At 43.4% G+C, this 21,519-nt stretch overlaps 1 protein-coding gene across 1 annotated transcript in view; it reads right to left on the bottom strand.

The window, feature by feature from the left end:
• The window catches only part of AIG1 (androgen induced 1), a 79,087-nt gene extending 62,677 nt beyond the window's left edge, over window positions 1-16,410 (bottom strand). The window contains exon 1 of the mRNA XM_080998590.1: window positions 15,950-16,410. Coding sequence (XP_080854716.1) covers window positions 15,950-16,285 — 336 coding nt within the window. The 5' untranslated portion in view covers window positions 16,286-16,410. The remainder of the gene's footprint in view (window positions 1-15,949) is intronic.
• Between the last annotated feature and the right edge of the window lie 5,109 nt (window positions 16,411-21,519).

Genomic DNA, 21,519 nt, shown 5'->3' with positions numbered 1-21,519 from the left:
AGTAACGAAAGCAAGCTAGTTCATCTCCCTGCTTTGAAGCACTACCAAAAGCCTACCCCCTGCCCTTAAGACCAACACACAGAACACAGAATACCAAGAGCAGAATGTTCCCCACTCAGGTGCCTGCAAATAGTTTCAGATAACTAGATGAAGATACAAACACCATTACAGAAGGGGTACTGGCATGAGGTGGGTGGGGGGCAAAACACACTTTCCAGGATATCCTGGAAAGAAAAAGACAGGATAGATTGACAACTATCCATGGGTCATACTATGAGCTCAGATTTCCAGAGAATTAAACAATGGAACATCTAAGCCAGGCTTTTTAAAGAACGGGAAGAGAAAGTGAGTGAGAATGCACACACATAGCCTGCTTTCCTGCTAGAAGAAAAATAAAATACTTCTGACAAAATAAAAATAAAAATGGGTTAAGTGCACCAAAGCACACTGAAACGAAAGGGCTTAGGTGTGCCTAACTCTGCACAGGATCAAGATGTACCGTATTTTTCGCTCTATAACATGCACCCGACCATAACACGCACGTAGTTTTTAGAGGAGGAAAATCCGTAGGCATGCCACCCGCAGGCATTCCCTCCATAACACGCACAGACATTTCCCCTTACTTTTTAAGAGGAAAAAAGTGAGTGTTATGGTGCAAAAAATACGGTAATTGTGCCCTTAAAAATGAAGGTGGCTTTCTAGAATTCCCCTCATTTTGGTAATGAAACATAAAACTGTCAAGAGTTCATTGACTGCAAAAGAGCACCTATCTGCATTCTAGTACACAAACTATGTTCAAACATGTGGCTGGTATGGATCATGATACAGCTGCATTCTAGCAAAAGTTGGCCAGTAGGTGAAGGCATGGGATTCCCCTCCCTCTCAGTCACCATCAGTGCCAGCAACTGCTTCATGTTCTCTTCCTCACTTCATTGGCCTTTCTGGAATGCTTCCTTTAATAATCTCTCTCCCCCCCCCCCCCCAGGTATTCCATTTGTTCATGTCCCATCCCCTCACCCCAGCTTGCAGGCTCCATTTCTTTCTGTACTTCTCCCTCACTACGTGACCCAAACATTAGATCATCCGCTTCCAGCTCTAAATACACATATAAGATATTACTAAAACAATGCAGCCACGTTTGTACTACCCAAAGTAAATAAATAACATAAACTTAAGCAAGCCCCAAGTGGAAAAATGAAGAAACCAACTAGCAACAGAGCTGGAGAGAGAGCACTTTGATGTCTGAGATACAGGATCAAAGCAACTTCAGAAACCAAGAGGAAGCCAAATTTTCCAACTCTTATTATTCTGAAGAACTTGGAGAACAAGAAATTATCTGAAAATCCTCAAAGTACTTTGGGCTATGATGAATAAACACTATTATACCTCTAAAAAGTATCGTTTTGCTCTGACTGTTTACCACTAATTAAGACAGTAATTTTTTCGAACACCATTTCCAGCAACATATTCTCTTTGAAGTGCTCTAGAGATGTTGTTCTTGCACAGCAAAGAAACAAACGCTTTTAAAATTTGCTCTTGATAGCTCACAGTCTTTGATCAATTCTTTACATGCCTCCGGGAAGTAAAACTTTGATATATTTATTTAATTAGGTAGAGTTCAAGAAATAGATGGCAACAAGTAGCTTGGGCCCTCTTGACATAGTGTCCTATGGAGAAGATGCTATAAAGACAATTTAAAACATTGGTTTTTACCAGAAGCAGGCTAAATACAAACATCGCTATTGCTCTCCTTTGTGTTTGTTCCTAAAGTAAGAATGAAGCAGATGACTTTGAACAGCCTATGAAAACAATATTTACCATTAGGGTTATTGCTGGTGTTGTGTATTGAGTCAAAGGATTTTATATCTGTATTATTATTGTCTGTATTTGCATTAGGGTAAAGTAACTGCCTTTTGGTTCCAGAGGGTACAGCTACTATTGGTTCATTTAAGCTGCTGTATTTGGATCCTCTGTCTTATTGGTTCCCTCCAAAAGGCAGGACTGTGATTGCCTGATATTGTTCCCTCCAAAATGTATCCTTTCTTGCTAGTTCCCTGTCCCTATAAATGTAGCCTTCCTCTCCCCAGTCTTTAGTCTTGTTGCTTAAATAAAGAAGTGTTACTAGAGAACTGTCTCCAGCATGTTATATCAAGAGAGCTGAAATCACAAACCCCACGTCACAACAACTGGCGACGAGGATGGGATCCGGAATGCTGAGGAGCGGTTAAACGCAGCCCTGCCTCAGAGTCCGGATTGCAGCTAAGAACAAGACTCACTGGCCAGCTGAGAAGACGACCCTGCCCACAGGACAATGGAGAGTCCAAGGGTATTGGAGCCCTTCCAGCCATCAGAGCCCCACACGTGGGAAGACTACGTCGAACGCTTCGAGTTCTTCGCAGAGGCTCAAGGGATCACCGATGCCAGCAAAAGAAGGGCCACATTCCTGAGCTACTGTGGGCCTGAGACCTTCAAGCTGGCCAAGGCATTGCTTGCTCCAGCGAAGCTAAGTGAGACATCTCTCAAAGATATTCTTGCCTGCCTAACAAGCCACTTGGCGCCTACTGAGACCAAGATGGCCCGGCGGATGGAGTTTCATAAGAGGCAGCAGCATGCTGGGGAGCCTGTATCTGCATTTCTGGCTGAACTGCGGAAGCTCGCTCAGCACTGCGACTTCCAAAATCTGGAAGAGACTCTCCTGGATCGGTTTATCGGTGGTCTGAGCAGCAAGAAAGCCAGAAGACGCATCGTGGCTAAAGAAGAGGTTACCCTTGCTTCAGCCTTGAAGGAGGCCACCGCCACGGAGAATTATGAAAGAGAGGAGCTTGATGCCAGTCGCAAGGCCCCTAAGCCACAGATAGAAGTTGCGCATGCCATGGACGAGCTAGAGGCTACTCCGAGCCAGAGCCCAGTCCGTGGGGTCGAGTCAGTGCATCAGGCCTGCACAGTGCACAAAGATCACCGAGGCAGGTGCCCAGGTTGTGGCGGAAACCATGAGCGGAAGAGTTGTCGTTTCCGGGATGCTATGTGCCGGACGTGCGGGAAGACAGGTCACATCGCCAGGGTGTGTAGATCGGCGGCGTTGGGAGCGACAGGAGCACCTAGACCGGAGCATCGCAGACCGCCCACAGCAACCCATTTTCTAAAGGACTGCCACTACGTAACGGAGATCAACGGGAGGGTCGTGCAGTTCCCAGCGAAAGGCAAGGCACACATCAAGGTGAAGATTGAGGGTCAGCAGTGCGACATGGAGGTGGACTCCGGATCTGGATTCACTATCGTGTCGGACCAGACCGCGAGGACATTCTTCCCCAGGGGTAAGTTGCCCCCTCTGGAGCCCTTCCCGGCAACCTTGCAGTCATACTCAGCGGGCCGCATCCATGTTATGGGAATGTGTGCCGTGAGAGTACAGTTCCAGGACAAACAGGCTGTACTCAAACTGGTGATTGCGAAGGGCAGTCGCCCCAGTCTCCTGGGCACTGACTGGTTCCCCGCCCTGGGACTGAGTATATCAGGGCTTAATTCAATCCAAACCTGCCCTGAGATGAGCGAGGCATTATGCAAAGAATTTGCTGGTCTCTTTAATGGAAAACTGGGTTGTTATAAAGGGCCCCCAGTTGACTTCGAGTTGGACCCTGGGGTGGCCCCAATCCAACTCAAACCAAGGCGAGTGCCATTTGCACTGCAACCCAAGATCGAAGCAGAGCTGGATAAATTGGTCAAGCAGGGAGTTCTCTCACCCGTGGACTCTGCTAAGTGGGAGACTCCAATCGTCACGCCCCTTAAAGCAAATGGGGAAGTCAGGATCTGTGCAGATTACAAATGCACTATCAATAAGGCACTCAGGGGAAACTCATACCCCATTCCAGTCGTATCACATCTGTTGGCTAAACTGGCTGGGGGCAAGGTGTTCGCCAAAATTGACCTGGCACAAGCTTACCAACAGCTGCCAGTAACCCCACAATCAGCGGAAGCACAGACTATTGTCACACATAAAGGGGCGTTCAGAGTTAACAGATTACAATTTGGAGTTTGTGTGGCCCCAGGGATTTTTCAAGGGCTCATGGAACGCCTGTTAAGAGGTCTGCCGGGGGTCTTGCCATTTTTTGATGATGTTTTGATTGCTGGAAAAGACCCACAGGAACTGGTTGCGCGTGTTCGTGCAGTGTTGCTCAAGTTCAAGGAGGTGGGGTTGCAACTGAAAAAGGAAAAATGCAGTTTTGGGGTGCCAACTGTGGATTTCTTGGGGTTTAAAATTGATGCATCAGGCATCCACCCCACAGATGCGAAGATTAAGGCCATCATCGAGGCGCCACGACCACAGAACAAGACGGAGTTGCAGTCATTCCTGGGACTTATTAACTTTTATCATTCATTCTTACCCCAGAAAGCTTCGGTAGCTGAACCATTACATAGACTGTTGCAGAAAAAGAATGTGTGGCGATGGGGGCAGGGGCAGCAGAAGGCTTTTGACTCCTTGCGAGGAATGCTGAGTAGCAGGAGCGTCCTTGCTCATTATGACGAGTCAAAGCCTCTGGTCCTGGCATGTGATGCCTCTCAATACGGCCTGGGGGCGGTGCTAAGTCATAGGGAACCGGATGGGTCGGAAAAGCCCATCTCTTTCTATTCCCGTACGTTGTCGCCCACGGAGCGCAACTATGCTCAAATTGACAAAGAGGCGCTTGCAATTGTGGCAGGAATCAAAAAGTTCCATGATTATGTGTACGGTCGCCATTTCTACATTGATACGGACCACAAGCCACTGTTAGGGTTGTTCAACCCGAACAAACAAACGCCACAAATTCTCTCCCCCAGAATGTTACGTTGGTCTATATTCCTGAACGGGTTCCAGTACACCTTGACCCATGTGCCGGGGAAACGGTTGTGCCACGCTGATGCGCTGAGTCGATTGCCCCTTCCTGGCGGGAGCACTGAGGATCCTGCTCCAGCGGAGCACATAATGATGCTGGAAACACTTCCGGGGGCTCCTGTAACGGCTACTGATATAGCTGAGAAAACGAGGAAAGATGCTGTTCTCTCCCGTGTGCTCACTTGGGTGGGGAGGGGGTGGCCAGGTGGTCCGCATGAAGACAAATTCAGGCCTTATGCGACTAGGCAGCACGAGTTGTCCATGCATAAGGGTTGTCTCCTGTGGGGAGATAGGGTGATCATCCCAGCACCACTGAGAAACAGGGTTCTTGAGACGCTTCACATGGGACACCCGGGAATGGTCAGGATGAAGTCGCTAGCCCGATGTTATGTGTGGTGGCCTGGAATGGACCAGAACATAGAACAATGGGTACGAACATGCAAGGCATGCCAAGAGGTACGGCCAGAAGTGGCCAGAGCACCAGTCCACTGGTGGGAGCAGTCCAGATCTCCCTGGAGCCGGCTGCACTTAGATTTTGCTGGGCCATTCCAGGGGAAGGTCTTTTTGGTTATCGTCGATGCATATTCCAAATGGTTAGAAGTGGCGATGGTCCCTAGCATGGCATCAGCTGCCGTAATCAAGGTGTTGAGGCAGCTGTTTGCAACCCACGGGTTACCTGAGACCATTGTATCAGATAATGGGGCAGCTTTTGTATCCCAAGAATTCAGGGCATTCTTGGCTGATAACTTCATAAGAGGGGTCACATCCGCGCCCTTTCACCCATCCTCCAATGGGCAGGCTGAGCGCATGGTAAGAACAGCCAAAGAATCCATTGCGCGCTTAATGGAGGGTAACTGGTCAGCTCGCATCGCGCGAATGTTATTTTTGCAGCATGCGACGCCGTGTACCGCGACGGGCAAGTCGCCAGCTGAGCTGCTCTTGGGTAGGAGACTGGTAACGGTGCTGGATTATGTCCACCCGGATAAAATGCCAAACCGTAATTCAAGAGCAACCCCCCAGGCTGAGACTGACACAACAAGGTATCTCGCCCCTGAAGATCTGGTCTGGGTGAGGAACTATTCACGAGGTTCGCGGTGGGTGGCTGGTGTGGTCACCCGGGCTAGTGGACCTGTGTCCTATTATGTGACCTTGGAAAATGGGCAAGTGTGGAAGAGACATATAGATCAGCTGAGGCGCCGGGCGCTCAGCAGGGAGGAGCCAGATAATTCATCCCTGGCTAACGACGCAGAGCTGCAAGACCAGAGTGAAAATGGCCCAGAGGTGCAGTCACCAGGGGCTTTAACAAATGAACCAGGGTCTGCTAGTCCTCACGATGACGAGGTACAGATAGGGGACCCTGAGATGTCTGGAACTCCATCTGTTCCTGACGAAACCCCTAGAGCAGCCCCTCTACCACAGGTAACACCCAATCCGGAACCTGCAACACCTGTTGTCAGGAGATCAAGTAGAAGTTGTAGGACCCCACAGTACCTGAGAGATTACGTCTGCTGTGCTCACTAGGGGGGGGAGGAAATTGTTGTGTATTGAGTCAAAGGATTTTATATCTGTATTATTATTGTCTGTATTTGCATTAGGGTAAAGTAACTGCCTTTTGGTTCCAGAGGGTACAGCTACTATTGGTTCATTTAAGCTGCTGTATTTGGATCCTCTGTCTTATTGGTTCCCTCCAAAAGGCAGGACTGTGATTGCCTGATATTGTTCCCTCCAAAATGTATCCTTTCTTGCTAGTTCCCTGTCCCTATAAATGTAGCCTTCCTCTCCCCAGTCTTTAGTCTTGTTGCTTAAATAAAGAAGTGTTACTAGAGAACTGTCTCCAGCATGTTATATCAAGAGAGCTGAAATCACAAACCCCACGTCACAACAGCTTGCATATGGCTTTCTCTACATTTACACCCCATCCTCCCATGTACAAACTGTTCTAAGGGCACTTGGGGACTCTGGAAAGAAAAGTCAACATTCCACACACCTGACCTTAGGATTGTCCCCAGGTCTGTACACAGCCTCCGTTACTCCACCGACCATGGGGAGAAGTGAATTACAAAACAAGTAATGAAATGTATACAGGATCTCCTATACTAAAGGCTAAGCCATCTAGACCCTCTGCTAGATTCTAAACCTTCAGACAACAAACAAAGGCTCCTAGGCACCACAAAACTATGGGTGGTATTCTACTTACTCTGCCCTCTTCTTTCCAGGGCAACCATGCTTACCCCCAGCAGAGAGGAACTTGACTTATCAGTCCAGTCTGGTTGAATGGGCCTGCCTCACTGGTCTAATCTCTAAGCGTCAGGGTGAGTGCAGGCCATAGGGGGAGTCAGTGGTGGGTTTTTTACTCCAAAAGCGTCCGAGAGTATCCTCTCCACCAGCAGCTGCTTCAGCAAGTCTCTGACTTGGTCACGAGAAATCATTCAAGAAGGCTAGGCTCAATGCCTCTGCGTAGGCAGGGAATACTGCAACCCCAATGTTAAACTGTTTTTTGCCTCTCAGCCCCCTTCCTCTCTCCTCACCTTCTGCTGCAACAGACAACCCAAAGAACAAGAAGGGAGGATAGATGGAGAAATCAGGAAGAAGTGGGCTTGTCTGCTTCCAGTCCCAGATTTTGGCAGCACTCTTTGAAAGCCCTAACTGTCCCAGCAAGGCAGGATGGAACTGAAAGGGGTTCTCTACCACACAATGAGGTCTCGTGACAAATTTGCATAGCACTGCCAAAAGAAGTGAGTAGGTGGGAGAGGCACCCATTCATGGATCTTATCAAGTAAGTAAAGGTTAGAAACTGAGTGCTCCCTAATTCTCTTTGTTCAGCTTTATAACTATGTAAAAGGACACTTCCACAATAAATGACCCTCCTCTTCAGGACACTTCAAACCACCCTTCCCCCACACAGCTGCCACTATCATACATATTTCAAAGGTTCCATCTGGGTGCATCAACTACCCGACTCCCTTGCAGCCAACAGAAAGACACAGCCTACTCAGATATGCCTGGTCGTTGCTGCTTTAGGAAGCTGAAAAAAGAATTTCAGTCTATGATCACAGCGGCCAGAGTGTTACATGCACAAAGGTTTTTTTTGGGGGGGGGGGGATCATCATTACCTACCATGGAAGAATGGTTGCAAAAATTACTGGATTTAGCCAAGATAACGGAGTTGACGTGTTTAATTAGAGAAAAATCTTTGTTGATATTTACTAAAGATTGGAAACCCCTTATGGACTTTTTGTGTGAAAAAGAAGATGAACTTATGATATCTGGGTTTGAGGATTGGAGAAAATATTGGTTTATAGAAAGTGGAATAGTTGAGTATTACCTTGGAGTGAATATTTTGAACAATTTATATATATTAGAAGAATTGGAAGTTCTTTTTTTCTTTTCCCTTCCTCCACCTTCCTCTCTCTCTTTTTCTTTTCCATTTTTTGGTTTAAGTTTTTATTTAGATTAATCTTTTATCCTTGGAATTTTAAAAAGATACTGGGTATTTGATATTTTGTATACCTTTTTTAAAGCTTTAATATAATCTATTCGGTAAAAAGAAGAAGATGAAATGAATGTACTGTATTTAATATCCCACTATTCTATTTTCTGCAAGCCAGGATATGGTATCAACCAAGACTACAGCTACATTTTAAGCAGTAAACAAACAGAATGTTTGTAATCTGCAACCCTAAGAGAAAAGTATTATTTTAATTAACAGCAAGAGCTGTCAGAAATTTCTTTCGTAAGATGAGGGGGCACTTGTCTGAAGAAGGTCATGAATAGGATTGTCATGAAAATGGGGTAGCCTGCCAATACTGTAATCCATAGAGTGGTTATAATAGTAATGTTTGGTTGAATATTTGACCAAATGAACAACTTCACTAATATATTAGTGATAGAAAGTGTTCATTAACATGAAAATCATGAAAGTGGAGTATTTTCTATAATTAAATCCCATGTTCTTTAAGTCAGATAGGCTTTCTCTACCAAACAACAATTTGCCAATGAAGTTAGAAGTATGATCTCAAAGCTGAAAAGCAGCAGAAGTTAATGGTCAGTGTTGGGTAATCTGACACCTTTCATCTGAAAAAGAGCTATCCCATCCCTAAACACCATTTCTCCATAGGAAATGAAGCAGCACTGCTTGCCACTGCTGATGAGAGGCATTGTGTTCTGGATGACATCACTCTCCAGTCTTATCTCAGATACATTTGCATGCCAAGCAACCAGACCATCTCACATACCACGGAAAGGGACAAAGACTGCTATGCTTAACAGGCCTGTAGACAATGGGACAGGAATAAATATAAGCATACAGAGGTGAGCTACCACTAGACAGATACTGTCTAGACAGTATATAGTGAGTAACAACGCAGGTCTCTGGGAAACCAAGATACAGCCTTCCATATTCTGAGCGAAAGTTATTCATTGTACAGGATTTTTAAATTTTACATTCTGTTGTTAACACCAGCATCCTACAGCACTTGGACTATTAAGACACTCTGTGATAGCGCAGCAATTCAGCCATTGATTTTGGGAGTTACCAAACTAGATATTCTGTGTCTTGCTTCAGTGCAAAGGTAAATGATCAATAAGTTATCTGGAAACAAAATTAATTCAAGTACTACATTATATTCACCCCATAAACAATCCTTCAATCTAAAAGCGTTCATTGAGAACTCTTGAACAAAATTCTGCATCCTGGTGATTTGTTTAAAACTGAGACTAGGAAAACTCAGAGAAAGCCAATTTCCAGACACTTCAACAGCAGCATATTTTCAAGCAGCATCTGGGCGGTCTAATTCATTTTAGGAAGCAGATACCACTTGCAATTTGATGGAAATAATGCTGAGGAACAAAGTGTTTCCAGGTTTGCTCAAGTCATGCAGACACACAGTATGCCCCTGCCACGCTGGACAAGGCAATTGGCCAAAACCAACCAACTCCTTTTCAAAGACAATTTCCAGAAGAGTTGTTAAAATTAGTAAATCCCTTTTGCAGATGAAATCAAAATACCATGGTCAAAAAATTTTAAACTGTGCTGCTGTGGATGAAGCCAAATACTGTAGGACTGGTTTTTGATGAGCAATGCAAACCCGATGTATGAGATGAGTTTAGAATCAAAATATGAATCATTCAGATCTACAGTTTTCTAAAACCAAGGGACCTGAACTGGATTCATGCTTCAAAAAAGCCCAGGACTGGAGTCTCAGCAACCAGTCTTAGGCACAACTGATTTACTTGCACAGAAGCTTGTTTCCTCCCAGTGTGTGGAAAGTGTCACAAGGCACTTTAGCAACCCTGGTAGTAGTTAGGAAGTCCTTTTGCATTGCATCCTGTGGGCCTCTGAGATCCGACAGAAACAACCCAAGCCTGCATTAGTCTAAATGTACAGCAGATTTGCCAGTTATAACAGCTTTACTCTTTAGGTTTCCTTGTTTTAGCCAATGACGTTTCATCAACTTTGCAACCTTCCGTGGATGCAGGATGCAGGAAAGGTGGGAGAAAAGTTTAATAATTAAATGAGATAACGTAAGGATTAGTCTGCAATGAAAGGAGAAAGTGTGTGGCCAAATAGATAGGGCACAGTTCTAATCTGATTAGTTGTAGCACTATTGGTCATAGTTCGTGCCATTAATGCTAATTAATTGAACTTGCTGAGAATCTATTATTTTACCTTAGAGAAAAAATTAGTAGACATGCAACCATACAGAAAAAGTCATGGGCTTACACAAACAATTATAAACACCATGGGAGAAGTGTTCCCAGCTACACCACCCATTGCCCCTGGAAGTCTTATAGGTAGCTGCTGCAAGAGAGGGACTTTGAGTGGCATCATAGGAGGGGTCTTTCTAAGACGAAGGTGAAGCTCCCTTGTTATTTTTGCTATTAGATGCTGCATGTTGTTTAAGTGTAATCTTGTAATATTTATAGTATTGGAATGTGGTTTTTTAATAAGTTATTATATTTGCTATTGTTTTGCTATGTTATGCAATTGCTATTGTTATTATTTTGCTATGTTATGAAATTGTTGCTTTGTTATTGACTTTCTATGTTACTATGAATTTTTTTGTACTGTTGCATTCCTCTTCCTTTGTGGCTAGTCAATTTGAGCATGGTTCTTTTGTGGAAAAGAGGCATACAACTAACAGAATAAATGAATAACAGAAAAAGGTTGTCAATGCACTTCAGTAGTATCAGTCAAAGCACAGTAAAGACAAAGCAAGAAAGTATTTTTGACTAAATATCGTTATTTTTCACATTTCCCCCCAAACCCAGACACATTTTATCATGTGTTTTTCTCAATAGGAAACTAAGATACAAACAACTGACATGAAGGGTATATAACATTACCACAATTACAAGCAGTTTCTCAAAGTCTAATGCTGAGAGAGATTACTGCCCCATGACAGCCTGCAAGTCAGCCTTTATTTTAAATGACATGCTCCTCACAAATTGCCTGTAGCCTTCAAATGTATCAAGAACCTAAATTCTGCCTGTGTGGTGCCAAAGATTGAGGTTGTGTACTGTGGTGCCAAAGGCCGAAGTTGTGTCCAAAATAAATAATAAATATTCTTCGTTTATCCAACGTTAAACTCTTGCGAAGTGGTACTAATAGGATGGAAAACATTCGTTTCTTAAATAGAATTGCCATCTGGCTATCACTAAGTACTGTTTAAAAAAACACCCAAACTGTTTTATGCCTAGTAGTCAGGAATTCAAAACACAGTCAAGCAAACTAGAATACTTTCCAAACTAGTTACAGATAGGTAGCCGTGTTGGTCTGCCATAGTCAAAATAAAAAAAATCCTTCCAGTAGCACCTTTAAGACCAACTAAGTTAGTTCTTGGTATGAGCTTTCGTGTGCAAGCACACTTCTTCAGATACACTGAAACAGAAGTAGCCAGATCCTTCTATATAGTGAGAAGGTGGGGAGGGGTATTACTCAGAAGGGTGGTGGGAATGGGAGATAGGCAGATAGCTGGGATGAGCCTGCTGACGACTCTTAACGACTGTAATGGGTCTTACAGGAAAAGGCAAGGGGTGAGAAGGTGAGAAATGGCTTAGTCATGTATAATGGGATAAGAATCCAATGTCTTTGTTCAAACCAGGTTTCTCCATGGTTTTAAGTTTGGTAATGAGTTGCAATTCAGCAGCTTCTCTTTCCAGTCTATTTCTGAAATTCCTTTGTAGTAAAACAGCTACTTTGAGATCTTGTATAGAATGTCCTGGGAGATTAAAGTGTTCTCCTACTGGTTTCTCTGTTTTGTGATTCTTGATGTCAGATTTATGTCCATTTATTCTTTGGCGTAAGGTTTGGCCTGTTTGTCCAATATAGAGAGCTGAAGGACACTGTTGGCATTTGATGCCATACACAATGTTAGATGATGAGCAATTGAATAGTCCCGAGATGGTATGTGTGATGTTGTTGGGGCCAGTAATGGTGTTGTCCGGGTGTATGTGGCAGCAAAGTTGGCATCTGGGTTTATTGCAGGCTCTGGTGCCAGTGTCCGTGTTAAGTCTGGTTGTAGTATTATTGTGGGTTAGGAGTTGTTTAAGATTGGGTGGCTGTCTGTAGGCAATGAACTAGTTAGGTTCACTTTGGTTCCCAATTCTTTTTTTCTAATATAGCTTCTATGACTTTAGAAGCTGCATGTCAAGCAAAAATTCAAAAATTTAAGTAGCAGTAAATAGGAATGGCTGGAAAGGCTTCATTTGCTCAATATCTGTGATCTTTATCACTCTTCTCTTTCAAACGGGGCCCATATACAATCAATATGCCTTGCTCCACCCATCGCGGGATTCAAATAATCTACTGCAGAGAAAATGAGTCCATAAAGATAGCTATTCCACACCCACACACCCACATACATCTGCTCCCAGTGTGTAATAGCTTTGCATTACCAGTTTGCAGGATGCTATTAATGACCAAGTTACCCCTGGGTAAGAAAGCTCTCAGGATAGATTAATCATTAATATGAGTTCTACGATCACTTCCTTTCTAGAAAGCTAGTAGAGGAAACTCCAGCTATCTGCACCTAGCTTCAGTGCACGTAAGCCTACTTTTGAGTGGAATGTGAGCTGTGCATCACTGTACATAAAGCAAAAGTATACAGTTAGAAAAAAGTCATGCAATTCTGACAGACCTAACTACTCCCAATTGTTGTTGTTTTTGTTCATATGAATGCAGCCTAAGAAATAAAGCACTTTCTGTGATGCCATGAAGATAAATGGAATGTGACAAAATGCAACAGTGCTAGCCTTGAAAACTGTGAAAACTAATGCAGTTTCAATCAGTTAATTTGGCAACTTTTTACATATAATATGGTGGGAGAAACTTCTTAAAATATGTCCTTATTTTAAACAGCCCCATCAGTGTTGCAAAAATAACACTGCACAATTCAGTGAAAAAAGTGTCTCTCAGCTGCAGTAATCCCCCCCAATCATGTAACTTGGCATACTTTAATACTTGGGAAAATAGTAAAATAAACAAACTAAGAAAAGGTAGACAATCCATCACTAAGAAAACCAGTCCTATCTTAAGGTCTGATTAAATTCCTGCAAACAATGGAAATATGCCTTATAATAAAGAGGCCTTATAATTTCATTGTCAGTGAACAGAAGCTAACATAGGGAAATGGTTGCAATTAAACCAATCATGTCCAATAAAAAAGACAACAGGTTGGCTATATATAAAAGGAAAAACACAGTGCAAATATTCATCAGCAGCATCAACTCAAATCAATTCATGAAGAATTGACAGAATTGACAATTCAGTTTTAAAAAGATTAATTGTTCAATTGACATGATACAAAAGAGTACAGCATTACTCAGTCATACAATAATCACTTTCTACCTTTAAAGCAATCAAAGTTATTAGTACTGTATCAGATTAACTTTGAAGTTGAGATGAATCTTTCAGAGAATGGAAAGACTGAAATATTTGGGTGGGCCACGGTAAAAAAAGATACAGAAATCATGCAGGGAAAAATATAATTTTCTCAGATTTGTTCCTTCCAATTAAGTAGGCCTTAAAATAGGAAGTTGGTACCATCTTGAAGGATTGGACAAGCTACTTTTTTATAGCCTATGATTGTAGTAAAAATTATTGGTCATGATGGCTGTCAGTAATCAGTAGCTTTCACTGAAATAACATCTTGTGTAAAAAAAATTGTCAAAAGTATGTAATAATCAAATGGGAGTAAAGAATACCACAAATCTTTTCATTGAAAGCTACTCATTATCTGCACCTTTAAAGCAATTTCCCCCACTCTACACCAAATTTCAACACAGTATGGATCTTTGGGTAAAAGATGTGTAACCTATAGCCCCAAAATGGACAGTACATATTTTGGGCTTTTTAAAAACCCACAAAATAAAAGGTGGGATTTTGTTATGAAAGTTACTCATTACCAATGGCCAACATGGGTGATAATTTTACTAGGGCCATAGGATGATGATGATGACTAATATATCCACAGCCTGTTATCTGCATCCATTTCATATGATGTCAGAGATGCACATGTATTATAGTATGTTAGAGTGACAAATTGTACAAAACATGCTGAAGCCATCTCCTGAACTCCCTTTCTTCATATTTGATGTCGCAGTACAAAATGGTAAAGGTCCCTCTTGATGCTACTGACTTTGCTGTCATGTCACAAGGTGGCTAGACAGCCTGCAACCAGGCACACTGTAGCATCACTGGGTGACCTAAGAATTTGAACTCTGTGGTCCATGAGTAACTTATAAACACCATTAAGCATTGTGTAGGCAAAACAGATTATCTGGGGAAAGGGCTGTACCTAAGGTATGCAGAAGGTGCAAGGTTCAATCCTGGCCCACTTTAAGTGGAGCTGGAAAGGGCTCCAGCCTGAAAACCTAGAACGCGGCTGCCAGTCAGTATCAACAACAGAATTGAGCTAGGTGGACCACTGCAACTTGCTATGTTCCTAAGACACCGCTTTCGCACAGACTGAGTGTGGAATTTCTGGGCCTTTCACTAACAGCAGACAAAATGGCACTTGCTGCTACTGTATGTGATGGTGATGGCATATGTGGTAATATTGAGAAGAAGCAGTTACAATTGTGTGTTTAGTGTAGGGGTGGTGAACAAATGTCTTGTTCTAGTGCACGGATGGCGGACTCTGGCCCTCCAGATGCTCTCTATGATCCAGCATCTCCCATCATCTCCAACTGCCAACCATGCTAGGCTAATGAGGGTTGTAGCCCAAGGACAAATGGAGATTAGAAGGTTCCCAAGCCTTCTCGCAGTGCATGATCTTCATCTTTTTCAGACCCAGGAACCACTGTTAACCCAAACACACATTTGGGGGCCCCTTTTTAAATCTTCTACCCTGCACTGTGGAAGTGCTCCTGCTGCAACCCACCTTGGATCAGACCCACCAGTTGAAGACCAGTGTCCTAGTTTCATACATGAAGAGTGTGGCCATTTTGAAAGAAATATTGTGAACTATTCCCTCCTGATTATTATTTTTTTGGGGGGGGAGGGGAATAAATTCTGTAATGGGTAACATGCTGGTGCTTTATACCGTCATGACCTGCCACTATAACTACATCCTCCATTGATGCAATTGATCCTTTCTTCCTGAAGTGGGAGCTGTCTGGGGAAGCATGTCTTGGATCAATGTTGACATGCCCAGAAAACCAGACCATGACATGAAGAAGAATCTATCTCCTTTTTTGGCGATCTGTTCCGTTTGCGGGGATTAGTGAACTGACAACAGAAGACAAAAGATAAAAGAGAAGGGGGGGGACATCTCTTCTTTCTCGCCGCTTGGATGAGTGTAGCTTCCCTCGCGGGCTCCTCCCCTTTCCCGGCTCCGTTCGGCAACCCCGGGAACCGAAGGGGCATTCGCCCCGCCCCAGTCAAGGTCTCCTCTCAGGGAGGAAGCCAAAGGGAGCGCGAGGCACTCGAGGAGCCCAGCGGGGCTTCTCCTCCCCGCGCGGGCCTCGCCCCCTTCGTCGCTCGGCGGCGGCGGAGGAGGAGGAGCGCGTCCGGCCGCCCTTCCCAGGTGCGCACGCCCGCGCAGGGGGAAGGCGGTGCGGGCGGGCGGGCGGCCGACTTACCAAATTAATGAACGTCAGGAATTTCCAGCTGCCTCCGTAGGTCTGGTGCGCGGGCATGTCGATGGCCTTGTAGTTGCACAGGATGGAGAAGTAGGAGAGGAGGATGGCGCCGCGCAGCACCTGGCACGGCACGAGCGCCATGTTGCCGCGGCCCCCCGCCCCTTTCTTGCACAAGCGAGGCCGGAGCTCCCGAGTGAACCCGCCCGGCGGAGACAGAGAGCAAAGAGGCAAACGGAGACGCGCTCGGGGAGCAGGGAGACTTCGGATGGGCGGCGCGCGCGCCAAAGCGGGAGGCAGGAGGAGCGCGCGCCGCCGGCCCAGCTGGCCACTTCCCATAGAAAGAAAGGGAGAACCTGAGAGGCTCTGAGGAGGCTGCTAAGGGCTGCCATCCCGCGCGCACGGCTCAGGTTCCGCGATTGGGCGACGTAGAAGCGAAATCCACAGGCCGCGCGAATAGAACTCTATGCATTTTGTGCTTGGGAAAACCGTCTTCGCACAAGTGCATGAGGGTTTTTTTCTACCTGATTTTTACTTGCGAGGGGGGCGGTTTGAGGGGGGACATTGGCGCTTGTTCGACCTTTCCTGCAACCTGAAGGGGCTTCTCTGTTGAGGTTTTCGGTTCTGCCTCAGTCCCAAAGCCTGCTTTCAGATATGAGCGGTGGTCTGTATGGTCAGGCTAAGCTACTGTCTACCTTGCACTATATATCTCCCACACTTACACAAACACACACGTTTTGCGCACGAAATAATAAGTGCGTGATAAAAAGTGTGAGCTCTTGTCTTTGCTTTTCCGTCTTAAGTGTTTTTCCGCTAAAAGCCTATGTTCCTCCATAGTGTTCCGATGGATAGCTTTCGGTTCCTCTCGTGAGAGGGGGGGGAAACAGCATCCAAAGGAACCAGGAAGCTTCGTCTCCAGGCCGCTGGCTTGTCACTCTACATTTTTCCTTGTTCTGTAACCAAGAGAGCACTATTCCATTGGTTTCCAACCAGGACTTCCGGGTTCTTTTTCAAGCCTGCAGTGCTTCTAGACGTGGGAGGCAATGTTAGATGTGCGGTGGTTTGACAACCCTCATGTCTTGCCGACCCCCACCCCATCTAGATTTTCTTGTGGCAAATAAAATGTCAGGATTTTGAGATTTTTAAAAAATTGCCCTTCAAATGCTTTCTGGGTAAGAAAAAAAACAATAAAATACATTCATTTTTAATTTTCCTTCCCTGCAAATTAGCAACTTCAATAGGGTTTGCTTGTTCTGCTCCTTTTGAAATCCAGTCATGAGTGGTGCTTGTGGTTTGAACATGAAATTTAAAATATTATCTTGAATATGCACACAAAGTTTCATTTCCATCTCTGTCTTCAAAGAAGATATTGCATCATGTTGTGCTTAATAATATTTCCTGGCCTCATTCAAGATGAGGTTGATGCTGGGTAGATGCTTCAATAGAGAATATGGACATGTTTAAAGGGGGATATCATACTCTGCTGAATTTTGCATTTCCCCTTCCTTTGGAAAATGGATATTGAGCTGGTATATGAACTTGAAAGGTAGAGTTGTGTAACAAATCAGTGTTCACTGGAATTAATTATGTTATTAACCAACCAAATAGAAAGATATACTTGGTTGTACTTCATTAAAGATAGGGAGCTACATATGATCACTACATGCCTACATTTGGCAGAGGAAGCTAATTGCTCTATATTAAAAGAGCTAATGACATGGTAGTGAGCAAGTCCAGTATGTATACAATACAAGCTCTCTAAAGTGTGGTAAAATGCCATTTTAAAGGATCTTTTAAGTATATCAAAATACAAAAATTCCTATTGAAAATGTTTAGTATCACAAATGAGCTTGCTTTAGAATACTCAGCTTCTCCTCACCTCAAAGGCTCTTGACCCTTAGAAGGAAATAGAGACCAGGCCTGCTGTTTCGCAAGGTGGAGTGAGACTAGAAAGGGACGAGCATTCCATCTTGTCGCCAAATGTAAGACTGTCCCAGAAGGAACCTCCTCTAGCAGCTAACTGGGTGAGGACGGACCTTCCATCCAAAGGAGTCTTCACACTGACAATCTTCCATATATAAATCTCACCTTTCTTTATAAAATCTGGTATTGCACATAATTTTCACATTTGTCAGCAATATGTTGATTACATTCAACTCCTTTTCATCTGGAGGTGAGGCAGTGAAAGTGCTGGACCAGTGCCTTGCCTCGATAATGGACTGGATGAGAGCCAACAAACCGAAACTCAGTCCAGATAAGACTGAGGCACTCTTAGTGGATTGTCCTCTAGACCGGATGGCTGAGAGGTTGCCTGCTCTTGATGGGGTTATACTTCCTGTGAAGAACTGGGCACATAGTTGGGGTATTCCTGGATCCTTTGCTGTCACGTGAGGCTCAGGGGGCCTCAGTGGTGCAGAGTGCCTTCCATCAGCTTCAGCTGGTAGCCCAGCTGCGCCTTTATCTAGACAGGGATAGCCTAACTACTGTTGTCTATGCTCTGGTAACCTCGAGGTTAGATTACTGCAATCATTATATATAGGGCTGCCTCTAAAGATGGTTCAGAAACTTCAGCTAGTGCAGAATTCAACAGCCAGGTTGCTCACTGGGGCAAGGCGGTTTGAGCATATTACACTGATCCTGATCTAACTGCACTGGCTACCAATTAGTTTCCCGGCCCAATTCAAAGTGTTGGTTTTGACCTATGAAGCCTTAAACTGCTCAGGACTGCAATATCTCAAGGACCGCTTCTCTCCATATGAACCTACCTGGACCTTGAGATCATCTTCTGAGGCCCTTCTTTGTATGCCTCCTCCATGAGAGGTCTGGAGGGTGGCAACACAAGAACAAGCCTTTTCTGCTGTGGCTCCTCATTTGTGGAATGCTCTCCCCAGGGAGATTCAGCTTTCATTATACAACTACAGGTGCCAGGCAAAAACATTCTTTAACCAGGCCTTTGGCCGATTGATATCCTATGCCCTTTAAAAATGTGTTGGTGGGGCGGGATTATTGAGTTGTTCTTGTTTTTGTTTTTAATTAAGTATTTTGTGTTTTTACATTGTGATTTTATCTTCTGAACCGCCCTGAGACCTGCAGATATAAAGTGGTATACAAATTTAATAAAGAAAAACAACAGCATATTCTAACAGATGATGATCCCAGTTCATGTTTGGATTAATTTCTTTTTCTTTTGAGCCATTCACTCAGTTGGCAAAGGGTCATATCTACACAGCAGTAGAGAATCATTAGGTTTTGGGGTTTTTTAAAGGTTAATTGAGGCTGTGGTGCTTGTTTTAATTTAATTTTAATCATGATATTTGGTGAACATAAATTCTTTCTTCAAACTAAACTAATGTTGAAAGCATTTTTGCTGTATATCAGCAATCGCTGTTTAATTCCTTACACAATGCACTTCCTTTTGAAAATGAAAATATAGATTGCATTTGCTACAGTGTTTCTATGACCGCCAGTATATGTTTTCAGACAGCATTGCATCAATTCTGTGGAGTAATGTAGGACTTTTAAAAAATTGTTTTTAGATAGATCAGGTGACAATACTGCATCCAACTAAGTGTGGGATCAAATTACAAAAAGACAACATAGCCATATCCTGTTGGCTCATTTAAAACAGGTGTCTACAAATAGTCTGTGAGTCAGATGGTCTCTTGCTTAGTAAAAGCCTAGAGTCCAAGGGAAAGTGCAAGTAAATAGCTTTTACAAATCTGTAATCTAATTGTGCAGGATGCTAGTTCCATGGTCTGATAGGTTATTAACCATCTGCTAAAAATATAAACTTTCTATAAAAGGGTTTATGAGTTCATTTCAATATTTTGAACTAAAATAGTGTTCCAGCTGTGCTGCAGTAAAGTGGTTTCAAAACTTGTAAAATATTGTGTATGTATTAAATGCATTAGAATTATTTTCGCTTGGAATCCACTTGAAAAGGAAGGAGGAACTGAGTAGGTGTCAAAAGGTCGAGGAGGAAAGACAGTTGTGTTTAGAGGCATGAAAGCAGTCTGACAGGCAAGGCATAGTTACTCTAGTGTAAACCCTCATTTATTTTGTTCTACTATGAACTTTGTTAAAGCAGGTTGTGCAGATTTTTAAAGCACGATGAAACACTGCAAAATCTGTTTATCAGAGATGTCTGCAACACGAATATATACACCATAAAATACAAAGCCTCTTGAATTACCTAGGCATGGATCTGCCAGTTTGGGTTTCATTCAGGTTTTCATCTTTCCTGTCTTAAATTATTCAGGTCTTCACATTTCTTCAGCAGTTTACTCTTTTTTTATGTCCTAATTAAAATTCATGAACATTTTCACATCACAACAACAACAACAAATTTATTAAATTTGTGAGGTCCATGCCTTTACACAAAATACCATAAAACATTATTAAAAGATAAACCAAAAAGATTATAAAAGTAAGCTAAAATTCATGCCATGCTGTCCCAGCAAGGAAACTACCCAATAAACCCCACCATTCAGGGAAGAAGATACAACAACAGGTTAGGAGAGCAATGGGAGGGACCTCACCGTTTCATCCAGGAACCATACCCTAGTTTTCATAGCCTTCACCACAAAGACCGCTACCACGTGAGAAATCCGTGGATCAGCGTCCACCAGTAAAAACTTTACTTGGTCCTCAGAGTTGACTATTTTCACATCACAAAATTTGGAGAATTGCAAATTTCAAAGGGTAGCTGTGTTTTGATTTGATTATTGTTTTGGAAGTGCATGCTGTGTAGGCTCACATTAAAATCTGAGCCAAATTTCTTCCCTATCCCTTCAACTTTCTGGAATAATGATTATTTATGTCCAGATAGATAATGGTTAGAAAAGGAAATTCAAGCAGGAATCCTTTTCTTGTGCTTGCTTGGCAAGCTACATTTTCCTAAATCCCCAAATCTGCAATCCTATGCACACTTATCTGGGAGTGTGTCCCATTTACCTCAGTGGGGGTAACTTTCATGTAAGCGCACACAGACTCGGACTACAAAATAAAATATGCTAGTAGGAAGTTTTACTGTGTTTTTATTATTGCATATTTATGATTGTTTTTAATCATAGTTAATATTATGTTTATACAGAAAATCTCAATAAATTATTTGGCAGTGGGAGGTCTTCTATATAAGTCTTAAAGGCATTAGAATCCTGTTTCTTTAATGGTTGCCATAAAGTTGCGTGGCCCATATTTCAGCCTCACTCTTGACTCTTCACAGAATGTTGATGACAACCTATCATCTGTTCATAGGATGTGTGAACTGCCAAGCGTGAGAATTAATCTTTAGGGAATATATATTAAGTGCTGCTTTAGAAGAAAATCCTGACATTCTGAGTCATCTAAGACCTTTGGTCGAACTATTGTTTAAGCAAGACTCGGCCCTTTCTGTGTTAGGATGACTAATGTCTGGTGACGAGAAATGTGGGACTTGGAGGTAAAGTGTGGGAAGAGTGCTGGGAGGAAGCTAAATACAGAAGCCCTAACAAGTACTTAGAAAAAGGAAGAAGCTGTGAATAGTAATTAAGGAACATAATGAATTTCACAATGCAGTAACAGGCTACTGATCA

This window comes from Podarcis pityusensis (genome assembly GCF_964106645.2).
Source record: "Podarcis pityusensis genome assembly, chromosome: 3".
Taxonomy (NCBI): domain Eukaryota; kingdom Metazoa; phylum Chordata; class Lepidosauria; order Squamata; family Lacertidae; genus Podarcis; species Podarcis pityusensis.
Note: the sequence above shows the minus strand (reverse complement) of the source record. Positions and strands in the feature narration are given on the sequence as shown.